Source organism: Lasioglossum baleicum, chromosome 20, assembly GCF_051020765.1.
Source record: "Lasioglossum baleicum chromosome 20, iyLasBale1, whole genome shotgun sequence".
NCBI classification, from domain to species: domain Eukaryota; kingdom Metazoa; phylum Arthropoda; class Insecta; order Hymenoptera; family Halictidae; genus Lasioglossum; species Lasioglossum baleicum.
Genome location: NC_134948.1, coordinates 4,092,103 through 4,117,650, shown reverse-complemented (window position 1 = coordinate 4,117,650; position 25,548 = coordinate 4,092,103). Strand labels below are relative to the sequence as shown.

The 25,548-nt window shown below is 45.2% G+C and overlaps 2 protein-coding genes across 3 annotated transcripts in view; both read left to right on the top strand.

Annotated features, from left to right (window-relative positions):
- The window catches only part of Ache-2 (acetylcholinesterase 2), a 155,193-nt gene extending 142,151 nt beyond the window's left edge, over window positions 1-13,042 (top strand). The window contains exon 6 of the mRNA XM_076444269.1: window positions 1,448-13,042. Within this exon, the coding sequence (XP_076300384.1) occupies window positions 1,448-1,569 (122 nt within the window). The 3' untranslated portion in view covers window positions 1,570-13,042. The remainder of the gene's footprint in view (window positions 1-1,447) is intronic.
- Window positions 13,043-13,179: 137 nt separating this feature from the next.
- LOC143218812 (venom allergen 5.01) lies at window positions 13,180-25,141 on the top strand. Of its 2 annotated transcripts, XM_076444271.1 has the most exons (7): window positions 13,180-17,299; window positions 21,772-21,893; window positions 22,192-22,273; window positions 22,408-22,568; window positions 22,650-22,750; window positions 23,833-23,927; window positions 24,076-25,069. In XM_076444271.1, the coding sequence occupies exons 1-7, from the start codon at window positions 17,194-17,196 to the stop codon at window positions 24,120-24,122; spliced, it is 714 nt and encodes a 237-aa protein (XP_076300386.1). In that variant the 5' UTR covers window positions 13,180-17,193; the 3' UTR covers window positions 24,123-25,069. The 2 variants fall into 2 exon arrangements, with proteins under 2 accessions (XP_076300386.1, XP_076300385.1); XM_076444270.1 differs by having other exon boundaries at window positions 23,833-25,141.
- The last annotated feature ends 407 nt before the right edge of the window (window positions 25,142-25,548 follow it).

The following is a 25,548-nucleotide window of genomic DNA, read 5'->3' as shown; positions in this document are numbered from 1 at the left end:
TACCAAGAAGAGAAAAAAATTTTCGGTTACTTATAATCCTTATTTGTAACAAAATACGATTTTAGTCGATGAAGTACTTGTTATTCCATAACTTACTTTCTTTTTGGTTATAACAGTTATGGTCCCTGGATGAAACTAATTAATCCTCAGACAGGAAGATTGGGTAAACCTCAAAAATAAATTAGTACCATAGACTGCATAGACCCGAAAGTAGTAAGACATTAATGGTGGGAATGTTAGTTGTATTGGTTTATAATTGTCCCTAGAGTTTTTCCTGGGATTCCAACTTAAATCAGCTACTAAATAATTCTGGAAGTTAGGAAGCTCTGAATGAAAGTCCTGATAGTCAAGGACGACTGTCAGTTGGACCCTCCATCAGTCGGTTCAGTGACGTAATTGGAAAATTGGGTAATCCTTAAGAACAAATTAGTTTCATGTCCTACATAGACCCTCGAAAGTTGTAAGACGAGTGTTTATAAGTGGTGGGAATGTTAGTTGCATTGGTTTATAATTGTCCCTAGAGGTTTTTCTGGGATTTCAACTTGGTCAGCTACTAAATAATTCTGGAAGTTAAGAAGGTCTGAATGAAAGTCCTGATAGTCAAGGACGACTGTCAGTTCGACCCTCCATCAGTCGGTTCAGTGACGTAATTGGAAGATTGGGTAATCCTTAAGAACAAATTAGTTTCATGTCCTACATAGACCCTCGAAAGTTGTAAGACATGTGTTTATGAGTGGTGAGAATATTAGTTACACTGGTTTATAATTGTTCCTGGAGGTTTTTCTGGCATTTCAACTTAAATCAGCTAGTAAATAATTCTGAAAGTTAGGAAGCTCTGAATGAAAGTCCTGTTAGTCCTGGACGACTGTCTGCTGTACCCTCCATCAATCGGTTCAGTGACGTAATTGGAAAATTTGGTAATCCTTAAGAACAAATTAGTTTCATGGCCTACATAGACCCTCGAAAGTTGTAAGACGAGTGTTTATAAGTGGTGGGAATGTTAGTTGCATTGGTTTATAATTGTCCCTAGAGGTTTTTCTGGGATTTCAACTTAAATCAGCTAGTAAATAATTCTGAAAGTTAGGAAGCTCTGAATGAGAGTCCTGATAGTCCTGGACGACTGTCTGCTGTACCCTCCATCAATCGGTTCAGTGACGCAATTGGAAAATTGGGTAATCCTTAAGAACAAATTAGTTTCATGTCCTACATAGACCCTCGAAAGTTGTAAGACGAGTGTTTATAAGTGGTGGGAATGTTAGTTGCATTGGTTTATAATTGTCCCTAGAGGTTTTTCTGGGATTTCAACTTGGTCAGCTACTAAATAATTCTGGAAGTTAAGAAGGTCTGAATGAAAGTCCTGATAATCAAGGACGACTGTCAGCTGGACCCTCTATCATACGGTTCAGCGAGGTGCGGCTCGAATTAATTGTCGAAATTCCTGTTGCAGACCCAGCACCCGAGGCGTGCAACAGCGCGGTGGCGATAGTATCCGCGGCATCGAGGGACCTGCGGAACTCCCTGATGATGACGGCCCTGTCGTCGGTCCTGGTGCTCTCCAGAGTGATCTAAACAATCGGAGGGAGACGGGCCCGTATCGATCAACCCTTTCTGACAGCCGACAATCCGTTCGTTCGAACAGCCGCGCACGGGAATCAGGGGTTCGTTGACGGTCCGAGGTCTGGACAAGCGGTCGCCAGCCGTTCAATTATAGCCGAACACCTCCGGAGTGCTTTCGGAACCAGAAAACGCCTAACGTCGGACCACTGTCGTTTTCCACTCTTCCTGTCACGTCGCACCCCTACCCCCGTAGATCGACGCGATCACTCTTCGACGAGCTGTGGACCAGAAAATCATTCAACGATCTTCTCCGAAACCGTGCGAGATGAAATTTCCAGCAGTCGGGGAAGGGGGGACACGATGTCCAAGGTTTTTCGATGTTGGATAAATCGACCACGGAGCCAATTAAATTCCGCCGGTGTCTCGGAAGACGTGCCCTCTGCCTTTCCCGCGGGATTTCCATTTCCGGTTGGTGTTGCGCGATCGACTGGTGCGAGGCGAGACAGGTTAACGAGTTCCGCGAAGAAGAAGTGACACCTCGATTCCAGGGTCTGGTATATCGATTCGGGGGGGGGGGGCGGGACGTGCGGAAGCGGGAGCCAACCATAGAAGGAAGCCTCGAAACTCCTGTTTACGGAGTCTCCTCCGGACAACGTACAGCCCCGACAACACCGGAATCGATTCCGGGGAGGGGGAGGAGGGGGACGCACACACGATTCGCAGGGTGAGGGACACGCGGGGTGGTTGCGCGGATCGATGCTCGACGGGTAAAAACGAGCCTAAACGGACGTCCGTCCTCGCGCAAACAACTCGCCCGGACGGCTGCTAACCACCTGTTCGCGGAATCGATGGGCTCGCGACAGAAGATTCATTAGCGAAACGCAACAAGTGCTCCCCGCGCGTTCTACATAAGACCTAACCGGAAGTGGGGGATCCGGGATCGCTTGGATCGCGTCCAGGAACGAAGCGGCACGCGATTTTTCAGCCTAGGTTGCCAAGCAACTGGAAACACACTGATCCTGTAGAGAACCTTGCAGTCGAGCTCGGTGTGTCCCGAGGATCAGGGGGGGTGGGAGAGCAGATCGGGGAGTCCCCGAAGAACCCTGGAAGATCATCTTCCGTGCTCCCAGAAGTTCCAAGATGGCTGGCTCTATTGAAAATTGAAGACGGGAGCCGGGGGAGTCCTCCGGTTTGCTGATGCAAAGTCGGAGGACCGAGTGCAGCAGCTGCGAGCCGGGGAAAATGGGTCTTCGAAGCCGACCAAGAGGATCCAACGGTGTTAGACGGGCCGGACAAAGTATCGGCCGCCTGTCCAACGAACGAGATCAACTCGGGGAACGGGGGGTGGGAGGAGAGAACGTTCAGAGGACTCGAAAATTCAACGGGTTAAGTGCAGACCGGTGTCCCGACGCATCTCGAGGACACCTACGAGCCCGGGACAACGCCAGTTGTGCTCGAAAAAGGAACAGATACGGCCGGGGAATCGGGGCAGACAAGAACGACAGCGGATCGTGTCAGTTTCCCAAGGAATTCACGATTCGCTTGTTTCGCCTCGCCTGCGAATAAATAGACTGCCGATATTTCTGCAGTCCCGGGATTTCGAAAAAGCGACGCGCTCTCGAAGATCCGATCGAATTTAATACGGTCCCGTAATCTTTTCGAAACTGTCGCACCGGTTCGGAGGCTGCTCTTCTCTGTAGGGAAATAGGTCGCCTCCTTTGCTCCTCCAGCAAACATCCGGATGCAGATTTCTCGGCTCGGTTCACCGGAAACGGGTCCATTTTGCCGCGCCGACAGCCTCGAATCGCTGCGATCTCCTCGGTTCCTCGATCCGCGGATCCACCTCTTTCAAATGTAATTCAGATAGTTGAGGAGATCTCACGGTGATCGGTACTGTGATCGTCGAGGTCCTCGAGGATTCTTTTCTTTCCGGTGGGAATTAAATGGCCCTTCCGACGAAATTATTTCTATTCGAGAAAGTACATGTCATCTCTCTGACATGTAGTTTAGAATTTTTAAGAAATTCTACTCCTTTGAATCTTGGTCTTTTCTCGCGACGAAAATTTAATCAAAGATACGGACCCTCGTAGGATGCATCACGTGATAGAAGTCGACGATTGTCTGGAAGGGCCAATTTCCCCTGGCCGATTCAACGGAGACCGGTCGCGAAGGAGAAAAATGGTGGGAGGCACTCAGGGGGTGAATCGACGTCGATCGATCATATTTTTTTTTCTCTCAAAACGGACCAGGAACGGGCAAGACGGCACTTTTGATCTGGACTTGGACGATGGGCACAGATACCATGACAATACCGTCGGTAACGTAGAGTTATACTGTCTACTGTCGTGTCGTGTTCGCTTCTGAAGCGGATCAATTAAATTACTAGAAAAATCACTTAAAAGGGACAAAAAAAAAACAGAAAAAAAATTTATTCGGGGCGGGTGGAGGTCGGAGGTGGCGTGAACGTATCCATCCGACAAAAAGGGGGTCCGTTTTTTCGGGAGATGGACGAGGGGGAGGGCGAGTCCAGGTCAAATTCGATCGGTGCATTTTATTTCTCGTTTTTCGCCTTTTCACTTTTGTCCGACGAAAAAAAAATCGGTGAAAAAGCAACCATTACACGGAGAGGGACGGTAGAATGAAATAATTTCGTCGCTCGGTTGCGGTTTTCTATTTTCCATTTTTCCGCTCTTTTTTCCGTTCTTTTTTTTCCAGTTTATTTTATTTCATTTCGACCGTTCGTTTCTTTTTTTCCCTCCCCGGGTTTCCGGGGCGGAAAACTTGATGCACCGGGTGAAACGGAGCGAAAGTAGGGTCAGGGGTGAAGTTAGGGGTATGGGGGTGGATGGTTTTTTTCGGTCCGGTCGCGCCGCTGCCAGAGATATCGCGGAACGACGAGAGAAGGACGAAAAAGTACACGGCACCTCGTGAATTAATCGTGAATACGTTACAAAAAAAAAAAAAAAGAAAGAATATGGAGAAACAAAATAGACACTTAAGGGATGTTAAGCGATGTAAATATACGTATACATACCGCACGTATGTATGTATGTATATACATATTAAATGTGCCGGAGCCGTTGCGCGCGAGATCAACAAGGAAACCGCGATTTCTATCCTCGTACCTACATTATTCTTTATATTTCTTTAGCGAATAATATTAGAATTACCTTCGATGATTCACGAATATGTACAGATGGTTTGCGCATTTTTTTTACTTGAGGCATTATCGTCCGAAGAATTATTTCAGTAGATTACCGCCGAGGGATTTCCCGTTTCAACGTCACATTCTATTTTGTTTTCTTTCGGAGAAACGGCGAAGCATTAAAAGAGGATTATACCGAGCGAAAAAATCCGGAGTTCTCGCGCGCAACAGCCTGACAAGTACACCAGCTGTATATCTAATTACGTGTGCCGTCAGGTTGACGTAGAACGTAAGACAATTAAGGCACCCGTGTAATTTTCTTCCGTGAACTTAGGTCCACAGACACACAGACACAGCGACGTTTTAGAGAGCGAGACAGAGAATACCAATTAAGATAGATCTACCGTTCTAAGGGCCGCCCGGTGATTTCTCGATCGCTGAGCCACCGCCATGACAGTGATCCGCGATCGTTCCACGCCGGACAGCAAACTTACCCCTTTTGCTCAAACAATCTCAAACAAAAATTCGAAAATCATCTCTTGGCACCTCGGCACACCCCCTTCGTCGATTTACGTGTAGAATTATTTTTCTTTCTCGACACTTTTCGAATCGTGGACAGAGTTGAATGAAATCAATTCACAACTATTTCATAGATTGCACATACACTTTCAAATTGACCCAGGACCCCCCAAAAAGATAATTTTGAACTCCAAATCGCGGACAGAGTTGAATGAAATCAATTCACAAGTATTTCATAGATTGCACATACACTTTCAAATTGACCCAGGACCCCCCAAAAAAATAATTTTGAACTCCAAATCGCGGACAAAGTTAGATAAAATCAATTCACAACTATTTCATAGATTATACATAAAATTTCAAATTGACCGAGGACCCCCAAAAATCATTTTGAACTCCAAATCGTGGACAAAGTTGGATAAAATCAATTCACAACTATTTCATAGATTACACATAAAATTTGAAATTGACCCAGGACCCCCCAAAAATAATTTTGAACTCCAAATCGCGGACAAAGTTGGATAAAATCAATTCACAACGATTTCATAGATTGCACATAAAATTTCAAATTGACCCAGGACCCCCCAAAAATCATTTTGAACTCCAAATCGCGGACAAAGTTAGATGAAATCAATTCACAAGTATTTCATAGATTGCACATACAATTTCAGATTGACCCAGGACCCCCAAAAAGATAATATTGAACTCCAAATCGCGGACAAAGTTAGATGAAATCAATTCACAAGTATTTCATAGATTGCACATACAATTTCAGATTGACCCAGGACCCCCAAAAAGATAATATTGAATGGCACAGAAAATTTCGAACATTTGGGGGGTGACCGAGGCACCATTTCCCATTAATCTCGGCAGCGTCGGCGTTCCGGCTCGACGAGGGTAAAAACGCGGGTGAAAATCGAGCGGGCAGTGTCGGGCGGTCAAAGGTGGAAAAGCTGTGTCCGGTTCCCGGCTCGATGATCGACAGAGTGGATTCCGGCTGAGCAAGGTGGATTTGCTTGGCCTAACCGCGGCCGACCTTGGCCCGTCTGTACGTGTGTGTGCGCGGCTGAATTAATCGGACCTAAAGCCGGTCGGAGTTGGTCGTGGATGTTGGAGCACGTGCAACAAGTTCGGCTAGGGTGCGGGGTAAGAAGGTGGCGAGCTCTGACCGGCTTCTGAAAGAAAGTTTGTCTCTAAAAGCCGCGTGGGAGTTGGTGATCCACGGCTCGATCCTCTAGGTCTCGAACAGCTGAGAGCTCCGAAAAACAAACTAAAAAGCAACACAGAGAGAGAGAGAGAGAGAGAGAGAGAAGCACGAGCTTAACGAAGGGAACCGGAAAACGGCTTTGCTGTCTCGCGAGGAACGACGCGGCGAAACATGAATCTTCCATTTCGTACATATCACCTATATAAATATATCATACAGCTGGAGAGCTCGAGTTCTATAGAGAGGACGTGAGTGCGCGTGAGAATGTGTGTGTGCATGAGGGAGAGGAGTTTTTTTCGAGTAGATAGAGCATGATCGAGCATCGAGTGTGACTAGCGCGTGCACACAAACCGAGAACAAAGCACGGGAAGAGAGAGAGAGAGAATTACGGATTCGGTATTTTGATTAAAAATGAGAGAAAGAGTGAGAGAAAGAGCGAACATATTTTCTACGGTGAGTGTGATAGCAGCGTTGGCTCTAGACTATCGTCCGTCGTCGCAGGCTTCGTCACGAGGCCCCGGAGACTCGCAATTTTCCCCACGAATTGCCCACGAACTCGCTCTGATTTGGGCTGGCCAGTGGTACAGGTCAACGATAACCGAGACCGAGGATTTTTTCGGCGGGATTCGCTGGCGGTTGACGATGATCGATCTGTAAGTCAGATTTCGTTCGGACGTTTGGCTCGGGAGCGATTTTTGATTTCCGTTCGACAGTGGTACAAGTCAACCATAAATCAGCCGTCGTTTAAAATCGGTTCGAATCAAGCTTGGAGGTATGCTGGACTTGTGAGAATTTTAATTGAAGGGTGGTTGGCTTGTTCTCTTGTTCTATTGTAATTTTAAGAGCACCTCGCGGAGGCCTAATGACAGGTGACTGTGATATAGGTCAACGATAAATCAGCCCCAGCTCGAAATTTCCTGAAACTCGGTCCAAATATGATTTAAACATTATGTAATCTTGATCGAAGAATTGTATACTAAGTTTGGATTCAGTTTGAGCTGGGAAGGCATCTAAAAATGGCCCACGATCAAGTTAGCAGTAGTACAGGTCAACGATAAATCAGCCCCAGCTCGAAATTTCCTGAAACTCGGTCCAAATATGATTTAAACATTATGTAATCTTGATCGAAGAATTGAATACCAAGTTTGGATTCAGTTTGAGCTGGGAAGGCATCTAAAAATGGCCCACGATCAAGTTAGCAGTAGTACAGGCCAACGATAAATCAGCCCCAGCTCGGAATTTCCTGAAACTCGGTCCAAATATGATTGAAACATTATATAATCTTTATAAATGAATTGTATACTACGTTTGGATTCAGTTTGAGCTGGGAAGGCATCTAAAAATGTCCTACAACCAAGTTAGCAGTAGTAAAGGTCAACGATAAATCAGCCCCAGCTCGGAATTTCCTGAAAGTCGGTCCAAATATGATTGAAACATTATGTAATCTTGATCGAAGAATTGTATACTAAGTTTGGATTCAGTTTGAGCTGGGAAGGCATCTAAAAATGGCCTACAATCAAGTTAGCAGTAGTAAAGGTCAACGATACATCAGCCCCAGCTCAGAATTTCGTGAAACTCGGTCCAAATCCAATTTAACATTCTGCAATCTGAATTCTGGAAGTGTACGCTGATTCCTGATTCAGTGGGAATTTGGGAGGCGACTAAAAATGGCCTAAAATCAATTTATCAGTGATACAGGTCAACGGTATATCACATCCTCGGATTGAAAACCAAGCATATCTCGCTGATCGTGTCCAATCGCTGATAGAAAGATATTTAATCGCGGAGATAGTTGGCTCTAAGACACAGGGAAGGCTAGTTCAGCTTTACGAGTGGTTTGGGTCAATGATAATCGATTCCCAAGCGAGAGAGAGAGAGACTTGACCCTGACGAGCGGTTCGTGGCGTTTTCGCGACAGGGAAGCGACGTGTACCTTCAAGTAGAATTTATTCAGGGCCGTATGCGCTTGTCGGCAGTGCAACGCACCCCTCTCATTAACGGTTAAGCACATCCTCACATATCATTAGCTAATTACCCGTGCGTCTTGTCGTGAAAACTTAATGTTAGGATTAGTGCCTCAACATCAAACACGCCCGGCCCGTTTCCATCGGACCCCGCGCGCGCGCGCGGAGGACAGAAATACGCGTTCTCGTTCACGATGGATTAATTAATACGATACCCGTCGTGATACCCCTAAACGATCCGTAATTATTAATCAACCAATAATTATCAGCCGGAGGTAACAAAAACCTTCGAAGTTCTTCGCGTCGCTAATTTAGTACCCGTCGTTCGCTAGACTAATTCGAAACCCGTCTAATTTGGGTACCGAGTAGGACCTATGGTGTGTCTAAGCTGAGCCTAACCTCCTAATTAGGATCTACGTGAATCCTAACTGTCGCTTGGCTTGCGTACTAGACCGAGGCTGATTAGGACCCCTCGCCTAATTATTAGGATCTTCTCTGAGCTTAACGCAGGCCTAATTCGGTCTTCTAGAGACTGGTTCGTACCACGATGGACCTTTATCCTAATTCAGATGTAATTGGGACCTGGTCGCTGGAACCAGTGCGATTAAATTCTGTCTCGGGCCTATGTCAATTATCAATTCTCTCATGCCTAATACGAAATTAATTAGACTGTCCCACGTATAATCTAAGCCTAATTAGGACCTTACCGACTAACTAGAACCATAGCGACGGAGGGCCAGCTCGAGGCTAATTCAGGTCCACCGTTTCTTTTCGTCGTTTTCTTAGATTCTCCGATTCCACGAGCTCCGATGGATAGGAAAAAGGGGGGCGCGCGAGCCTGGTTTTTCGATCGGCCACGGGAGAACGCGTCGAATTAATGGAAGACCGGTGACGGGTCAATGTTTGTCTTTAACTAGTTGGTTCCTTCGTGTGCAATTTGTAGCGTGTAATTCGCGTCGCGGTCGACGCGTTCGACGCGCGACTACCCAGAAAAAGCAGCGCCGCGCGCGGCATCCACGCGGATGGGCGGGGGGATGAGGAGGAAGAGCGTCGTTCCCCGGATCGTTTGATTTTCGCGCGCGCGCGCGCGCGGCATGCGAACCGTTCTCTCTCGCGCCAGTTTTTTATTTCACCTTTTTTCGGGTCTCTCTGTGTGTTCCGTCGGAGTAGTTCCCCTCGAAGCAACACACACGCCTCGCCGCCGTGCTTTTTGCCGATCCCGTACACGGTTTCTTTTTCGTCCCGACGAGCCGCGAACCCCATAGCAGACTAATTAACAAAGAAACTATATTGAATATAAATGAGTATATTTTTCGCTATACACGGTGCCCGGGCCGGGACGCCGGTTTGCGTCCTGAACGTGCAAATCCGAGGGAGAGTGTACCGGGAACTAGTGATTCCTAATTGCCCCAGCAATCTTTTCATTAACAGTTGCTGTAAATAAATTTTATTCAGCGGTATGACCAACTCGAAGTTTCAATACAAAATTAATACTCAGAACATGATCACAATGCATTAGAAAAATTATTGGAACTATAATTGAACAGTTTTTAACTATTTTTCTTACCAAAGTCCTCGGGATTGCATTCCCCGACGGATGCAAACTGCAACGCGTCCGGTACTTCGGCGACACCCTGTAGAATCGCTTGAGAACTCGACAGGCCTAAAAGAAAACCGACTTTCGACGGAAATGAGTACGCTTAAGCATCGTCGCGATTCCGGTAGTGGGATCCGAGATGGGCGGTGCCTCGCGTGTCACGCGGTACGCTCACGTGACTCCCACGTGAGACGTCACGTGTCGAGCGAGGAGACGCCCCCGGCCGGCAGCTGAACTGGAGAGAACAATCTGTTGAACGGTGGGGAATTAAAGTTAAATAACGAAACCAACGAGCTTAAAAACGAGATCGTGCGGTCGTGAATTAATCGGTCGGCGATTAATCAACGGTGCCGGACGAAGAAATCGATTGAAAGTAACCGGAATAGGGAACGTGAACGCGATGGGGGGTTTAGACGGCTAAAACAGAGAAAAAGGAAAACGTGGGAAAAGGGAGGGAAACAAAGAAACAAAACTGTGTATCGAACAACTCGCGGTCATTTCGCTAATTAAATAACTCGATCGTGCGTGAACGCGTTCCGTTTCGTTTCACGTTGTGCGGCGGCCGCTCGCGGTTATTCCCCGGCGTCGCTATCGACGTGTGTGTGTGCGCGCATCGCTAAACGCGCTCGCGCGAAAACCAATCCCGTGAAATTTATTCCGCGACCGGGCAATTAAGAATTCACCAATTTCCAGTCCGATAATTGGCTTGTTTTTTTTTTGTTCGCGGGGCGAACCAAGGTGCAAAATAAAAATCCAGTCGAATTGTTTTCCACGCGCGTAGATTCGTCGATTTTCCGGTATTTTCGTTTCCGGCGTGGAGTTTCGTTTGGGGACACGCTTTTCAGCGGAGCGAGACGGAAATATGACAGACTACGGGCGACGCCTATGGGCGCCTGGCGCACGGAACCCGCGCTGCACACTCGCCGCGCCGTCGAGCATACTTCAAAGCCAGACCTTTGATCACCCCCACGGGGCAAACTCGGCCTAAGTGGGCCGGCACACTCGGATCCAGCGGACAAACACACGGCCGCCGCTTTATTTCCCGTGAACAATCGCGGTCCCCGAACTACCGGAACCTCCTCGAGTTTTCTAATTGCGAAGTGACCACCTCGAATCGCCGAGACGGCCGGGCAAAACAAATGTTACTTTCCCATTCGATTTTCAACTGTTAATCTAATGAAACATTATTCGTGATAGCGTTTACGAACGGAAAAGAATTTTCCTCAGCCGTTCCAGCGTGAGAGTATCGCCACCAGGGCTTGAATAAATTCTAATACAGTAAAGAGCAAAACTGAACCAATAACCACAAGTTTTGTCTAAAGCATTATTTATTGCTAGGAATATAGAAGAATAACAAAACGTCAACATTATAATTATGTTTATCATAGTTAGAAGTAACTGAAGAAATTTTTTTCAATAATTAATGTCTCCTCGTTTAACAATGACAACAAAAATAGATTGACTCGGTTCTGCACCACGTCCAATACTTGGCAATATTTAATATATTATTGATTTTTAATATTTCGTCCACAACCCTTGTGCTCGTAAAACTGCACTAATTCACTTTGGCATACTTTCTACTAATTTTTTGCAATAATCCGGAGATATTTGTTGCCATTGTTCTCGAATTCTATCATACAAATCTGTGATTGAAGTTGGTTGAGAGTCATATGAATCCCCCGAAGTCGTCTCTTTAGTAAACCCCATCGAAAAAAATTTCTTACGTTACTTCTAACTATGATAAACATAATTATAATGTTGATTTTTTGTTATTCTCCTATATTCCTGGCAATAAATAATGATTTATACAAAACTTGTGGTTATTGGTTCAGTTCTGCTCCTTACGTAAATGTTCTGGCTCTTCCAATCATCACGAGGAGTCTTCATTGATATTTTCTTCTGATCAGAGACTACATATAAAATTTTTAACCAGTGTTTTCTCAAGGCCTGGTGGTCGCCTATTTTTCCAGTAGCTCGAACAATACTCTCGGCGCTCTCCTTGTACATTATCCTCGCAACCTTCTCGCAGCTTTTGAGCGGCCAAGACTCAGCCCCGGAACGGAGGAACGAAAGGAAGTGCTCAATTAAATCGTTCGTCTTCTCGAGATTAAGGTAAATTGATTAGTGGGACACAGTGTGACAAAGAGAAAGGAGAGAGAGAGAGAGAGGGTGATAGTTGCTCCGGTGCTTTCTGCGAGTGGTCGCTCTCTTAAGCCGCGTGTCCACTCGACTACGAGCTGAAGTTTTATTTTTTTCTTGGACCGGAAGCGACGCCGCTGGGCTACTTCCGGTGTAGAGGAGGCGTAGCCTCGAGTGGACTCGCTGCTAATCGGGGATGACGATGATCTGTTTCCTTTTTTCCTTCGACGAGACTCGGCTCGTTAATCGAGAAACGCTGACAGTGCATGTATGTATATAATATATATATATATATATATACCGGGTGTCGAAAATGGAACGCCCTGTGTGCAACGATGCAACGCGTGTCACGCGGACATACTATACATATATATACACACACATTGAATTTTATATATTATATATATATGTATGTATGTATGTATGTATGTGTAACACAGTCGCACGCGGAAGTCGCGCTTTCGCTTCAAAGAGAGAAAAGGAGAGTGAGAGAGAGAGAGAGAGACAATTAAATGAGAGAGAGAGTGAAGAAAAACAGATACATTAATTAACAAAGAAAAAAGAGAAAAATATATATATATTATATTATATTATATTATAAAGGTAAATTGTACGAGTGTGCGTATGATTGTTGAGTAAAAGAGAGAGGGATGAAGAATATTCTGTGAACACTGTGTGTCTCGCGTTAAACGTTGTTAGGTTATACATAAAAAATATTATAAATGTTACACCGTTGTACGTAATGATTACCGGGGACGGGGAGCGGGAGAGGGGAGAGAAAGAAAGTGAAAAAGAGAGAGAGAGAGAGAGAGAGAGAGAGAGAGCGAGTAACAGGAAAAAATAAATGAAGCTATGTATAAGAGAAAATTAATTAATGTAGTTAACGATGAAAATAAACGATACGACGATTACTACGTGCTCGTTTACATCCTTGGTGTCCCCTGCTTTCAGAGAACTGATGGCGGAACGGTCATTAAGCTTAGGTCACGTCGGACAGTAACAATATGTCTGCCTTACGTCGGATAGATAGCGGAGAAAAATTGGCAAAGTTGCGGAGAATATTAATAGAAGTCGTTAGTCTGCGAACACTGGAAAAACGAGTGCAGCACGGACGTGACGTCACGGGAGAGCTCTTCTGGTCCAACGTAACCCGTACGTCACGGTCGCCCGGTATATCGAACAGAGATCTGCTTAACATATTTCTGATTTTTTTTTTCTAAATGGGTATTTTGTGGGGCGAAGTTGTTAGAATAATTTTCAGAAAATGAAGAAAATAGGAGATCCGACGAACCGGAAGCGATCCTCTTATTAACCGAGAGGGTCTCCGAAGTGGCGAGTGTCAGCTCTCATTCAATACCATCGAGAATCCAATATTACAGTTCCGTGTTTCGGCGGGCGAGTCGCAGGTGCAACGTACAACTTTAATTTCTGGCGAGTTCCTGCGACCGGAAGTGCCTCCGGTGTGTACCGGTGGCGGTTTCACCCTGGAACATTTCCTAGAAAATCGAGGAAATGCTGAATCAAAAAATAAAACCATCTAATGAATTAAAAAGGCGCCAGTAAATAAATAAGAATTTATATATCGATTGGGACGAAGCTTGACGATTTTAAGCAACGTGGCGGCCAACAATGGACCTCCAGCAATTTTAATAATTACCGAGTTAAAACAATTTTAAAAAATTGAAATAACTAGTACTAAACTATTTGTTCACTTTTGTTCTATCGATCGAGCGCAAACGTCAGACACGAATCATCGCTGGAACGATTTCTCAGTTCAGAGAAATCTCGAGGTGCGTGACTTTTCGCGGAACATTCCACGACTTTAATGGCGGCGATTACGTTAGCCAAGTGCTCGTTATCCGTGCCCGAGACAAAGAGTATAACGAGCATCGTCGATGATTCAAAATTCCTCGAAACATTTAGAAGAAAACACGTGCATGATAAACCGAGAAAAAAAACTGTCCCGGTCTCCGTGAATGAAATTCGGGCGAGACGGCGCGGCGGGAAATTTGAATTGAGCACCGGCTAAAGTTCTCGACACGGGCTGCGCCAAAATGGCGGTAGCGAAGAATAATTCGAAAGGGAAACGCGGGGCACGTTCTCACGTCGAAAACTTCCTCGGCTGCCGCGGGAAGCGTAAATTTGCATTTCAAAGTGCACCACGCGCGCGGTGTGCAACGTGTGCATCCGCCAGCAAGCTTCTCCAGGCGAAACGATAAATGCTTGGAACGAGATAAATCATTCGGAGCGTCGGCTTAACAAAGCCTCGGCTGCCGGACTTCTAACCATGGAATTTTTATTTCGCAAAACTTCGACGATCCCTCCGCTTTAAGCCCCGTGCATATCTGCCAATCACTCTTTCCCGCGTTGTTTCATTTTCACCGATGAAATGGAAGACATTACTGACATTTATTCATTTATTCTCCTATTGTGTTTCTGTTTGATCGAATCTCGTTAAAATTGATGTATAATAAATTCATGAAGTGGAGGGTATCTTTACAATTCTGCTGAAGTGAGGACGCGGCATAAGCGAGCAAAATTCCCCGAAAAAGCCGTAAAACGTGCCAGTCGAAGATCACCTCGAACTGTAAAAAGTTTCTCGGTCCCGGAGCGTCTCGGGCGACTCGATAATTAATTCGGTGGGATCGGCGAAAACCGGTCGTCGACACGGACGGAGCCTGGCTGTCTGCTGTGTTTCGATCTATCGCAACCGGTCGATAACGATCGCGTCCGTTCCCGAAAAAACCGGATGCATAATCAACGGACCCGCAGATAGCCGAGAGAACGACGTTTACTTTCTATTCGATCTTTAAATGCAGATTGCTCCACACACAGATTTCCTTCTCGGAACTGTAAACAGTATTATGTTTATGAACCCATTAGCAATTTATTACAATAACACACGACCAGTGGTCCATTAATTAACATATTCATGCGACTCGTCCTTTTTGTCCTCGCAGAAAATTTATATTTGTAATGTAGAAATTCTCCCTCCATCGCGCAGAGCCGTCGGTGTTGACAGCCTAATCCGCGAAGCGTCACGAGCACTTAGGCGAACCAGGCTGGGCGTTTCCCTTTCAGAGCAGCTTCTTCAAAATAACGATGATGATCTCGAGATGATCTCCAACGATCCTCGTGTAACCGTCATCCCCCCCCACCACTTCGCGATTACCCGGACTAATTAATATCCGCTCATTAGGGGCCAGAAGCTCGAAAAGTTCCGCCCGGATTTATACATATTCCAGGCCGCGTCGCCGGGAATGCTCGTTAATCTCGCGACGGGCCGCATTAATTATCGAAACACGCCTCCGTCGCGAGTCTTTCGGCCTTGAACTTCGCGAGAAGTAAGAAGCGGCCGGCTACTACTATAGCTGAGGATGACTCACTGTATGATGCACCATTTCCCTAAAATAGACGGTTCAAGTCGCTCTGCAGATTTGCAATTTCTATTTCGCGTCTCGAACTATTTCGAACTTCAGCATCCCATTATAAATCTCCGCAGCATTCTGCGATTCTCCGTGCAGTAGATCACCGAAGCGCACCTGCTGCTCGCGTAACCGATAAATTCATCTGACCCTGAGTCCCACCAGCCTGGACCTTGACCGGTCCATGAGTCATGTCGAAGAACTATGGGTCTTAATCTTCAGCTGCGGGACGCGACATACCGAGCAGCGAGTTCGTTGGGGACTAGATAGCCGAGGAACTGGCTCTTCAAGGTCTACGAAGGTCTTCAAAGTTGAGGACCTCGAACTATTTCAGGGTGGCAGTTATGGGGGAAGCAGTTGGCTGGCTTGTAGCCATCAGCTTCACTTGGGGACATCTTGTTCGAGGATCTCATTCGGAGTTAGAATGAATTTAAGTTGCTATTTAGTATGACCTGGATCATGTCCGAACTTGCCAGTGGGACCTTGGGACAACTTTTGACAGAGGAGTACATGGGCTAACTCAAACACACAGTTATTAATCCAAGTTTTCAACGAAATTCCTATTTCCAAAGAGGAGCTAAGTTTGGACGAGTCCAACTTCGTCACTAGGCTTATAAAGTCGTTGGCCAGGTCCCCCATAAGATACCATTACTGGTCTAGACCAAGTTTATGGTCGTTAACTTGACCTAAACTAAGGCTTCCGTAAATTGAATTCAGCTTAGCGATATCCAGACCAGTCCAGACACGTCTCGCCTAAAAGCATAAGATCCATTATCGCAAGGTAAGTGTCATATAAAATAGACCTCTAGCACGTCTGTTAACTCAGAATTCGCTCCATCAAACGGGACCCAGGTCCATCAAACGGTTGGAATCTCAATGAAGAGCCCCGTAAACCATTAAGTGGTCTCTTCAGTTTGAGCCTCCGATTGTGAGACACCTTTGGGAATTCGTCGAAAGGGAACGACTCGGTATTGAAATTCCTAACTTGGCAGACTTGTAAAGCAACATTCAAAGAATATAATCAAATTTTTTTAAACGATAATAACCGCTCGTTCCAAACTTACATGAATGATACTAAAATAATCATAAATTATCTCTGAAGCAGCACTAGTCACTTTGCCACTCTAAAGAAAACGATAGCAGTGACTTCGAAAAAAATGAGTATTCTTTTTGGATGTTACTTAACAGTCGTGTCAAGTTTGGAATTATAATATTCAATAGTTTTCTTGAAAAGAATTCCCATAGGCAGAGCGTCGAGATAGGTGGACCATTAAGTCCACTATCAGCAACTAATTGCTTTGTTAACTGCCTCGGCGAGATTAGCAGCCGTCCCTTGACCTTGGGTACCGGGCGACGGTCACCCTGACCCACGTTAAGCGGTCCCCACCATGTCGACACGCACAATTACACCTGGTCAGGTGAATATAAAGCGGCGAAGTGCTCGCCGGGACAGCTGTGTAGTGGGACCGGTTCTCTCGCGCGGTTCATTTCCGAGACTGGCTCGTAAAGCCGACATTTTTATCTGTCGATCGACCCGGTACACGGTCTCTTGATCTCTCCGGTCGGAACCAGCGTAGTCGGTGTCCCAGTTGCTCGATCGAGATCCAAAGGGCAGCCTGGAATCGACTTATATCGGGAAAATGGCGCCTGGAGGGTACGCGATCCCGATTATGGTGACGTTCATGACCGCCTCGATGGTTCTGGCAGGCAATACTTGGCCATCCTGCGTTGGAAAAACCATCCTGAGTGAGTATTTTACGGTTTTCGGCTGTGGTGGCCACTTTTCACCCTCTGGGGCTGCTTCAGCTTCAGCGTGGTGGGGGAAGGTCCAGAAATCTGCGAGAGGCCTAAATAATAAATTTTAATAAAGCAAGCTCCAATTTTGCTAAAGATGGAAAGTATATTTTAAACGATTTATGTGAATAAATTGTTCTTATTTACAATTGCTTTATATACCGTTAAGCATTGTTTGTATAACTTGAAAATTTTAATCAGAGGCTTATTGAAGTTGCGTTCATAATTGTATTTAAATCTCCCGCGAAAAATTCGCGCCGGAATCCACAGTGCCAGGGTGATTCATCTGCTCGCGAAAGCATTTGAATAATCTTTGCGGATAAGAACGTGACCGGACATAAGCTCGTGTTTAACGAGCCTCATTATTCGTGCAGCGTTGGTCCATGCATTATCTGTTTCACTTGACAGCCATTCCCGTAGCCTTCATTTTTGTTTAATCTCCTCTTGCTCCCGGAATCGCTCATTCCGACTTGTAATCGAACTTCGATCTGCGGAAATGTTTGCGTTATATTATTTTCAACTTGTTTCGAGAAAAATAATAATTCTGTTACAAGGCGACACGCGCGCGACCGAGAGGAAGCAATAAACAATTTATTTTCTCGTCGATTATTTATTGCACCGAGACAACGGAGGGATAAAATTGAACAGCAACGAGGGAAAGAACAGTGAAGGGGGCGGAAGGGGCGAGATACCGGCGTGTTTACCTGAACTAATCAATTCGTCGAATTTATCGAGCGACGCCCGCTTCCGGTGGCCATTGTTCTGCCCCGACGGGCAGCGAAATTTGCTCGCCTAGAGGCGGACAATGAGAGATCCTGTCGAACACAATTACTACCAGATTTCGAATTTATTTTCAGAGTGTCCATAATTTTTGAAATACAATATTAAAGTTCTATTTCATTGATTGCACTTTTACAACTTTACAACGAGGGTACAGAAACCACCCCCCCCCCCCTGTGCTTACTCCCCCGCCCCTCAAGTCCAATATCAAGTCCGGAACAAAGGGGGATGAAGTTTCGTCAATCTTAGCCAACTTTCATCCTCCGGAACTTGTCTGAGCCTCATGTCCCCACAGGATCACATCGAACCACCCCTAAAACTCATCCCCTAACACCGCGAAACCCCGCCGGCTTTAAAAACACGATAACAAGAAATTAATTTTCGCCACGGAGAGAATTATATAAATTATCCAATACTAAAATACAGAGGTGGAAATAGTAAGGGGTGGGAAATTGGTTTCTATCGGAAGTAAAATGGCGATTTGGCCAACGCGGGACACAATGAGAGATCGAACGGCGGGGAACGAAGATTTCTAATTTATTTTCGGGCAGCATCGACCGCGACTTTCTGGTCTATGTAAACGATCGTGCAGGGCTATCGGTTTTCGGCCGGTGCATTAGACCAGCAGCAATGGAAATTGACCGGGAAAGTTTGAACACGCCGACCACTATTTATTTAACAAGCGGCGTTTCCACGAAATCCATTTAATCGCGGGGCCACGAGACACAGAATGGAGTTAGCAGGTGTCGGCCCGAATCGTTACGTCGCCGGCCAAGCCCTGCTCATTTCCTGTGCAAAAAGAAACCAAAGGGACACGCGCACCTTCCCCTCTTCCTCCCCGCCTCTATTCCAGTTCTCTCTCATTCATTTAATTCGCTCGAGGCCGACTAATGGCCGCCTATCCTCCCATTGCACCGATTTGTTGTTTGTCGCGAAATTGAGGTGTTCCCATAACAACGACTATTTTGCTTTCCGATAACCACTAACTCCTCCCATAGATTCCGATGTGCTGATCACAATGCTGCAAGCCATTTCCTTCCATCATTTTTATTAGTTTTCGAGAAAATTAATTTTTAAGACAAAATCGAATTGGGACTTCAAAGAATTTTTATTGATTGAAATACGCGAATGCTATGTTCAAAATTTTTACGTAGAACGATTCTGCAGACTCTCCCGAATACAATGATATATATTTTTTATTGTATCGTGAATGGTTAAACGCAGGTAAAATTATTGAAAGAATTCCATGAGTGGAGCGCGTGCAAGGTTTCCCGTGCGCGCGGGAAATTCGAATCGGGTAATTGTAATTCTGCTTTGTCTTGTTCGGGACACGGATTTCCCGTGATTAAACAAACCGGCTGGTTTTAATTTGCTGATCTAATCGAGCTCGGTGGCCGCGCATCCATCCGTCCCCAGCTATTTTTAGAATCGAATCGATCCTCCCCGGCGTCCTATCGAAATGTAATAGATTCCAATTTTCTCCCCGTAAATAATGTACGAGCTGAATTATTCATGAGCGCGGCCCAGGGAAGTAGTCGAACGAAAACCGGAGCAATAAACCTGTCCCTCCGTTTCGACTATTTTTTTTTCTAGCCTGTTTCTCACTCTCTCTTTTCTTTCGCTCAATCTATTTTTTTCCCCCACTTAATCGCGCGAGTCGATCGCGGTCGTGCATCTTGCGAACTGTCTCGCGCACTGCAACAGAGTAGAGCTATTTTTCTAGACGATGAAAACAAGACTTTCGTCACTTCAACATGACCTTTTATCGCGGAGTTATTAAACAGTGAGTCTCAACAACGATCCCGAATTCTTCACCTTCAATTTTTTGTATCATATTTCATTTTTAGAACGTAAGATAATTTATTATTATCTCATATCTTTTTTATAGCGTCTCTCTCGATTTCTTGTTTCTACTCGATTTAAATAATTACCACGCGATATCAATTAAAATTCTAATTCCGTCCCGGAGCGTATACGAAAATAAAACCATCGGTTTGTAAAATGAAAGGTTAATGGGGATTTTTTCGACCTGTTATTCGAGTCTGTCCGAAGTTAAAGACTTTTTCCTCGTCGAATAAAAATATTATCTTGGAAAGTATCAGCCCGGGTCCGCCACGTGTCCCCGTTTTACAGTTACCGCGCTATTTTTAATTGCCCGGTTGTATAATTAGCTTCAAATTTAGACACGCTGGGCCTGCGTGCTCGGCAGCAACCGATTTCTCCGACTCGTTTTACATTCAAACGGTCTCGCGGGCCCAAAATATTCCGGTTCCCGACAGAGTTTCCATATTTCTACCTCCCCGCTGGACCACCTGCTAAATTATGGCTAATCGAGAATGTTTTCCTATCCTCGATAATAACATTTTTAACGGCAACTTTTACGAGGAATTATTTTATTCGTTGCACATTATGTTAATTTCCTTCCTTCAATATTTGTAAAGCTCTCTAATAATATTTCTGGATAAACTCGATTTTAGAAAACGGTCTACTCGAATCAGCCTCTCTCTGTATTATTAAATATGATAAAATTATTATCGGACGGTTCCGGCTGGCATAAATCGCGGAAACAAAGGCGGCCGGTCAGAAAGTAGGGCCGGTCGGTAAGAATGAAACTCGATTGCCGATCCCGTCTGCGACAGTGTGGAAATTTGCATAAGATTGCAGGGGGTAGAGGATAGAAGGGGTTGGATGTAGAGGCGAACAGCCGGAACCTCGTTTTCGTCGGAGGAACTAAAAGTTATTAAGGGGAAAGAATACGGTGGAACTAAAGTTTCCCCTCCCTGTTCATCCCCCGTCTCACACCCCCGGAAAGACAGAGGGAACGTCGTTAGAGCAGATTCCGTGAAAAGTTTTCCGGCGAGTTGGGCAATCCAGCGGCTCGGGAAAACGGATGAAAGACTGACGAAGAGCGAGCAGCTACGGGGGGTTGGGGAAAAACGGGGGTGAGAAAACGGGGTGGCGAAGAGGATAGACTTTCCACGAGGACCAACGATGGACATTCGATTTCCCTCCGTCGCGAATTATCTGACTATCCGGCTGCATAATAAAGCAACTCGTCCCGCTCCACGCTGTTTTCTTTGCGAGTCCGATAGAGTGGGGGGCGTGGGTGGGCGTTCCCATAATCGTACCCGCCTACCTTCTACAAATCTTTCGCTTCAGGAATTCGGACTTCATCCGGTATTATTTTTATTCGACCTGGGCGACGAGATTGTGCCGAAATCACCCCTATTTTTATCCCGCTACCCTTCATTAATACTTTACGATAAAAGGAAATGAAGTTTCTTGAATCTTGAATGACTTTCACTTTCTAGAACTTTACTTCCCTGATCTCCGAACCTCCCCTAAAACTCCTAGCACCACCGAAATAAATTTCATCGACACCTCCTGAGGAATAAAATAATTTTTATTTTTATAGGATTTAATTTATTCAACGTTGAAAATACGGGGATTGGAAATAGGGTTCGGGGGTGGGTAAATCATGAGCCCCGATCAGGAATAGCTTGGGAAATACTTTCTTGAACTCCGAGGCAATCGCAATTGAATTATCGGAACGCTTCAACCCCCGTCAACCCCCGTCCCGCGGACAAATGTAGAAAATTTCCGTGAAATATCCAGCGACATTTTTCATGGCGAACCGTTTTCAGGATCCGGCGGCTTATCTTGCGAGGAGAAGCAGGCTATTCTGGACGAGCATAACCGGCTGAGACAGCTGGTGGCTCTGGGACAGATTCACGGACAGCCGGGGGCTGCGAACATGAGAGAAATGGTGAGCAACCCCTCGCCTAATCATCGTAGTAAATCTTAACTGTGCTTTTAAATTGGCCGCGAAAATTCACGCAACAATTCAGCCTCGTAAATTCTATCCTGAGCCCGGTTTGTCACCTAGAACGACCAGCATGACGGCGATGGCGATATGGAGGGGATGGTTTAATGAGAAAACATTGAGAGAGAATATTTTACGGATTTTTAAAGCATGGAAATTTTTCGACTGGAATTGTACGCGTGGAATTGAAACTTTTCGCCGGGTTGTTCGAACATTTTTGAGAATAGGGGTTGTTTTTCAGGTCTGGGACGACGAATTGGCAGCCGTGGCTCAGAGATGGGCAGATCGGTGCGCGGAAAACCATGACAATTTACGAAACGTCCGTGAGTAACATTTCCAACCTCCCCACTAATTTATTGTATACAGGGTGTTCCGTAAAACACTCTTGAAAATATTTTCACAATTTCTCTCAGGATCTATTGTATTGAAAGTTGTGTTTATTATTGATTAACGACAGAGAGGTTCGCGGTGGGTCAGAATATAGCGAGAATGTGGACCACAAGGCCCCCAGGGCCGTACGACGACCAGCCAGACTGGCGTCAACGGATTTACGACTGGTTCAAAGAGGTGCAACACTATCGTACCGGCTACAGCGAGGCAACCGGCCACTATACTCAGGTGAACGCCCGTTAAATTGTCGAAAAAATACTTTCTTCGCGAAGCGAGTCAAGTTTGAAATCGAGTTTGAACTGGTTGTAGCTCGTCTGGGGCGACACGTTCCTCCTGGGCTGCGGGTACTCGTTCTACTACGACCCGGCGCGTGGGTACACGAAGAATTACGTCTGCAACTACGGCCCTAGGTGAGTCTCTCATTTTTCCGTTTTTTTTTCAGTACTGTAGAAGTTTCGAAAATTATTCTAGATGGTGAAATTACGAGCTTAAAATATTCCTGCTTTCCATTTCAAATTACATTTTCAAAAATCTATTCTACTGCAAAGGGTGGCTTCTTTGAATTTTCCGTTGTAATGGATTTTTCAGAAAATTTGGAAAAGAATTTGCATTTAGCTTTTGCTAAAGCAGCCGCGGAAAATACTGAACAATATGGCGAGAGGGGGGAGGAAAGCTGGGGTTGGCAAAAGAGGGGAAAATGAGGGAAATCTGCGGCGCGATATTTCAACTTTTCGACGTGTTCCCAGCAGCCGCGGAAAAAGAAAACGGAATGCAACGTGCATTGAATCCAGCCGGAGCTTCCATAAATTTTCCCCGTTCCTCGAGTATTTCCTGTCAATCGGTAGCTTATTACTGTCGACAAATTGAACGCGTCGTCGTCGTCGTCGTCGTCTGCAGGCTACCGCCATTTTCCCCTCCACCCCCTCGCCAGCCAGAAAAAGTCTCGGCCCGCCACCGGGAATATTTATTCCCAATTTTTACCCAACGTGACCGAAAAAGAAGTGGAAATAACCGATACAAAGAAGCCAAACAATTTTCTTTTAGCCAACAATTCCACTAAAATTGATTGGACCGTGTTATCGAGTCTTTAGATTGTAATTAAAATTTGTAGCAGCCCTTAGCTGCGAATTGTATATAGATTCGAAAAAGATTATTCTACACATATACTTTCGCAATAAATTATTGAACAAATATTTGATATCGTCGGCTAGCGAAAAACATTTTGATAAATGCGAGGGGGTGATTTTTCGAAAGGTAGAACGACATGAAAAATATGTTTAGCATGGCTAGTTGGCAAACAAAAATGGAACAGTTCTCTCAAGACGCCGGAGAACCGGAAGAGAGAGAGCAGGAAGTTAACCGGGACGGGATTTTCCCGGTGATTTACGGGTATTTTCACCGTCGAGAAGTTCTAACGCGCCGCGACGTTTTCGATTCGAGATAAATCATCTCGCAGCACGGCTTACGGGGTTATGTTTTCATTGTTGTGCAGTGGCAACGTGCTCGGCTATCAACCGTACCAATCGGGACCGCCTGCTTGCGGCAGCTACGGGATGTCTTATTCGAATCGATACGCTGGACTGTGTGGTGAGTTTCAATCTTTTTTTTTCATTAATTTTACTTCTCCTCAATCCCTGAAAAAAATATTCCACTTTCCTACTGAACATCCTTTCGGAAAAATATTTCTTTGTCGGAACAGAAGGGTTGTAAATTTGAACCACTATGTTTCCCCCAGCTCGTGGCAGTTACTACCACCTGGGAGCCTACTGCGCTTATGGCTAACACCGTCTGGAGCATCATAGCATTCCAAGAAAAAATATAATTCGACCACTGAAGTTCCTCGACCAAGAAGACTCGGAGAAAGAGAACAAACAGAAGGGACTTGGGGCTTGCAAGAGAGACTCGTCGCCATTTTCCGTGTCGTTGCATTTGGTACAGTGTTTCTCAAACGCGATTCTCCGAAAATTATCTCCGAGATTATTAGTTTATTTTCCTCGAATTAATTTCTTCTGTGACGAAGAAGAACCGTTTTAATATTTTACAAATTTTTATCGGCCAGTTTCCAGGTCACGGTTTGAGAGGCACTGTTCCAGTGAACTATTTCTAGTCCGCGAAAGATAGTCTGCGTATCGTAGCGTGTAGTTAACAAACGAAAGTTAAGAAAGCCGGTTGAATAAGTTAGGGGACCGGCGTTGGGAAAAATAAAGCGTTGGAAAGACCGTAATCTGGCACCGGGGGATGAACAGGAGCTGCAACATGGTGGTAGGTAGGCTGTTGCACTCCGTGCACCATGCATTTCTCATCGCGTCCCTTACGTGACCCTGCCTCGTATAAATATTTAAAAGCTGCAAAGATACGGTGCACGCTTTTTTTCCCACTCGACCCTCATGCAGGTTGATTATACTCGACGCTGTTTCGATTAATTTCAGTCGTACAGGGAACCACCCAGCATTGAAATGTCATTAAGTACGATGACTGTGGCAGTGTCGGCCACGCGCGTTCATATTCTCAAATGTTTACTTAGAAATCGTTGTAAATACATAGATACTATTTTGAATATTTTTAATAAATGTGTGCAATAAGATTGACTTGCTATTTTTTAATTTAAAGGGCATTATTTAAGCTTTAATTTCAGGTATTTCATGTTCGAAAATTCCCACGGAAATATATTTTAAAATTGATTCAAAATGACCGCTGATGTCTAATCATTCACTCCGAGACGTCGATCGAGATTTATCGATTTCCCAACATGATTTCGAATTTTCCTAAAAATCTAAGTAAATCTGTCGTAAAGTGCGATCTTTCAGCTTTATTTTGAGCTAATTTACATTGAAAAATCTCTACGGTGAACTTTGAAATGTTGTTTTAAACAAACGTAAATGATTCTTGCCGTTTCTCTCGTAAGATGCCATACAAATTCCGGCACGAATCTTCTGCTCGCTTAAAATGTTCGTACAGCGCCAATTAGCGTAGCGGCAAAGCGCTCAAACTGTTAGACAAAATTACCGACAGATTAGTATCGACATATTCTGCTAGATGGCGCTGTCATTACCATCCTGGATCCACCTAGCGATTCACTTCACGATTCCACCACGGATGGCGCTACCGACAGTTTCCTGACACTGCCTTATCGATAACGTTTACCTAACAGTTTGAGAACCAACAGAAGATTCATGCCGGAATTAGCACAGGACCTTATGAGGAAAAC

What these genes read in the sequence shown, in the direction of transcription:
- LOC143218812 (XM_076444270.1), top strand. Translation starts at nt 17,194, where the DNA reads ATGGCGCCTGGAGGGTACGCGATCCCGATTATGGTGACGTTCATGACC. An exon ending in CGTTGGAAAAACCATCCTGA is followed by an intron (nt 17,300 to 21,771) that starts GTGAGTATTTTA and finishes AACCGTTTTCAG; the next exon opens with GATCCGGCGGCTTATCTTGC. An exon ending in CTGCGAACATGAGAGAAATG is followed by an intron (nt 21,894 to 22,191) that starts GTGAGCAACCCC and finishes GTTGTTTTTCAG; the next exon opens with GTCTGGGACGACGAATTGGC.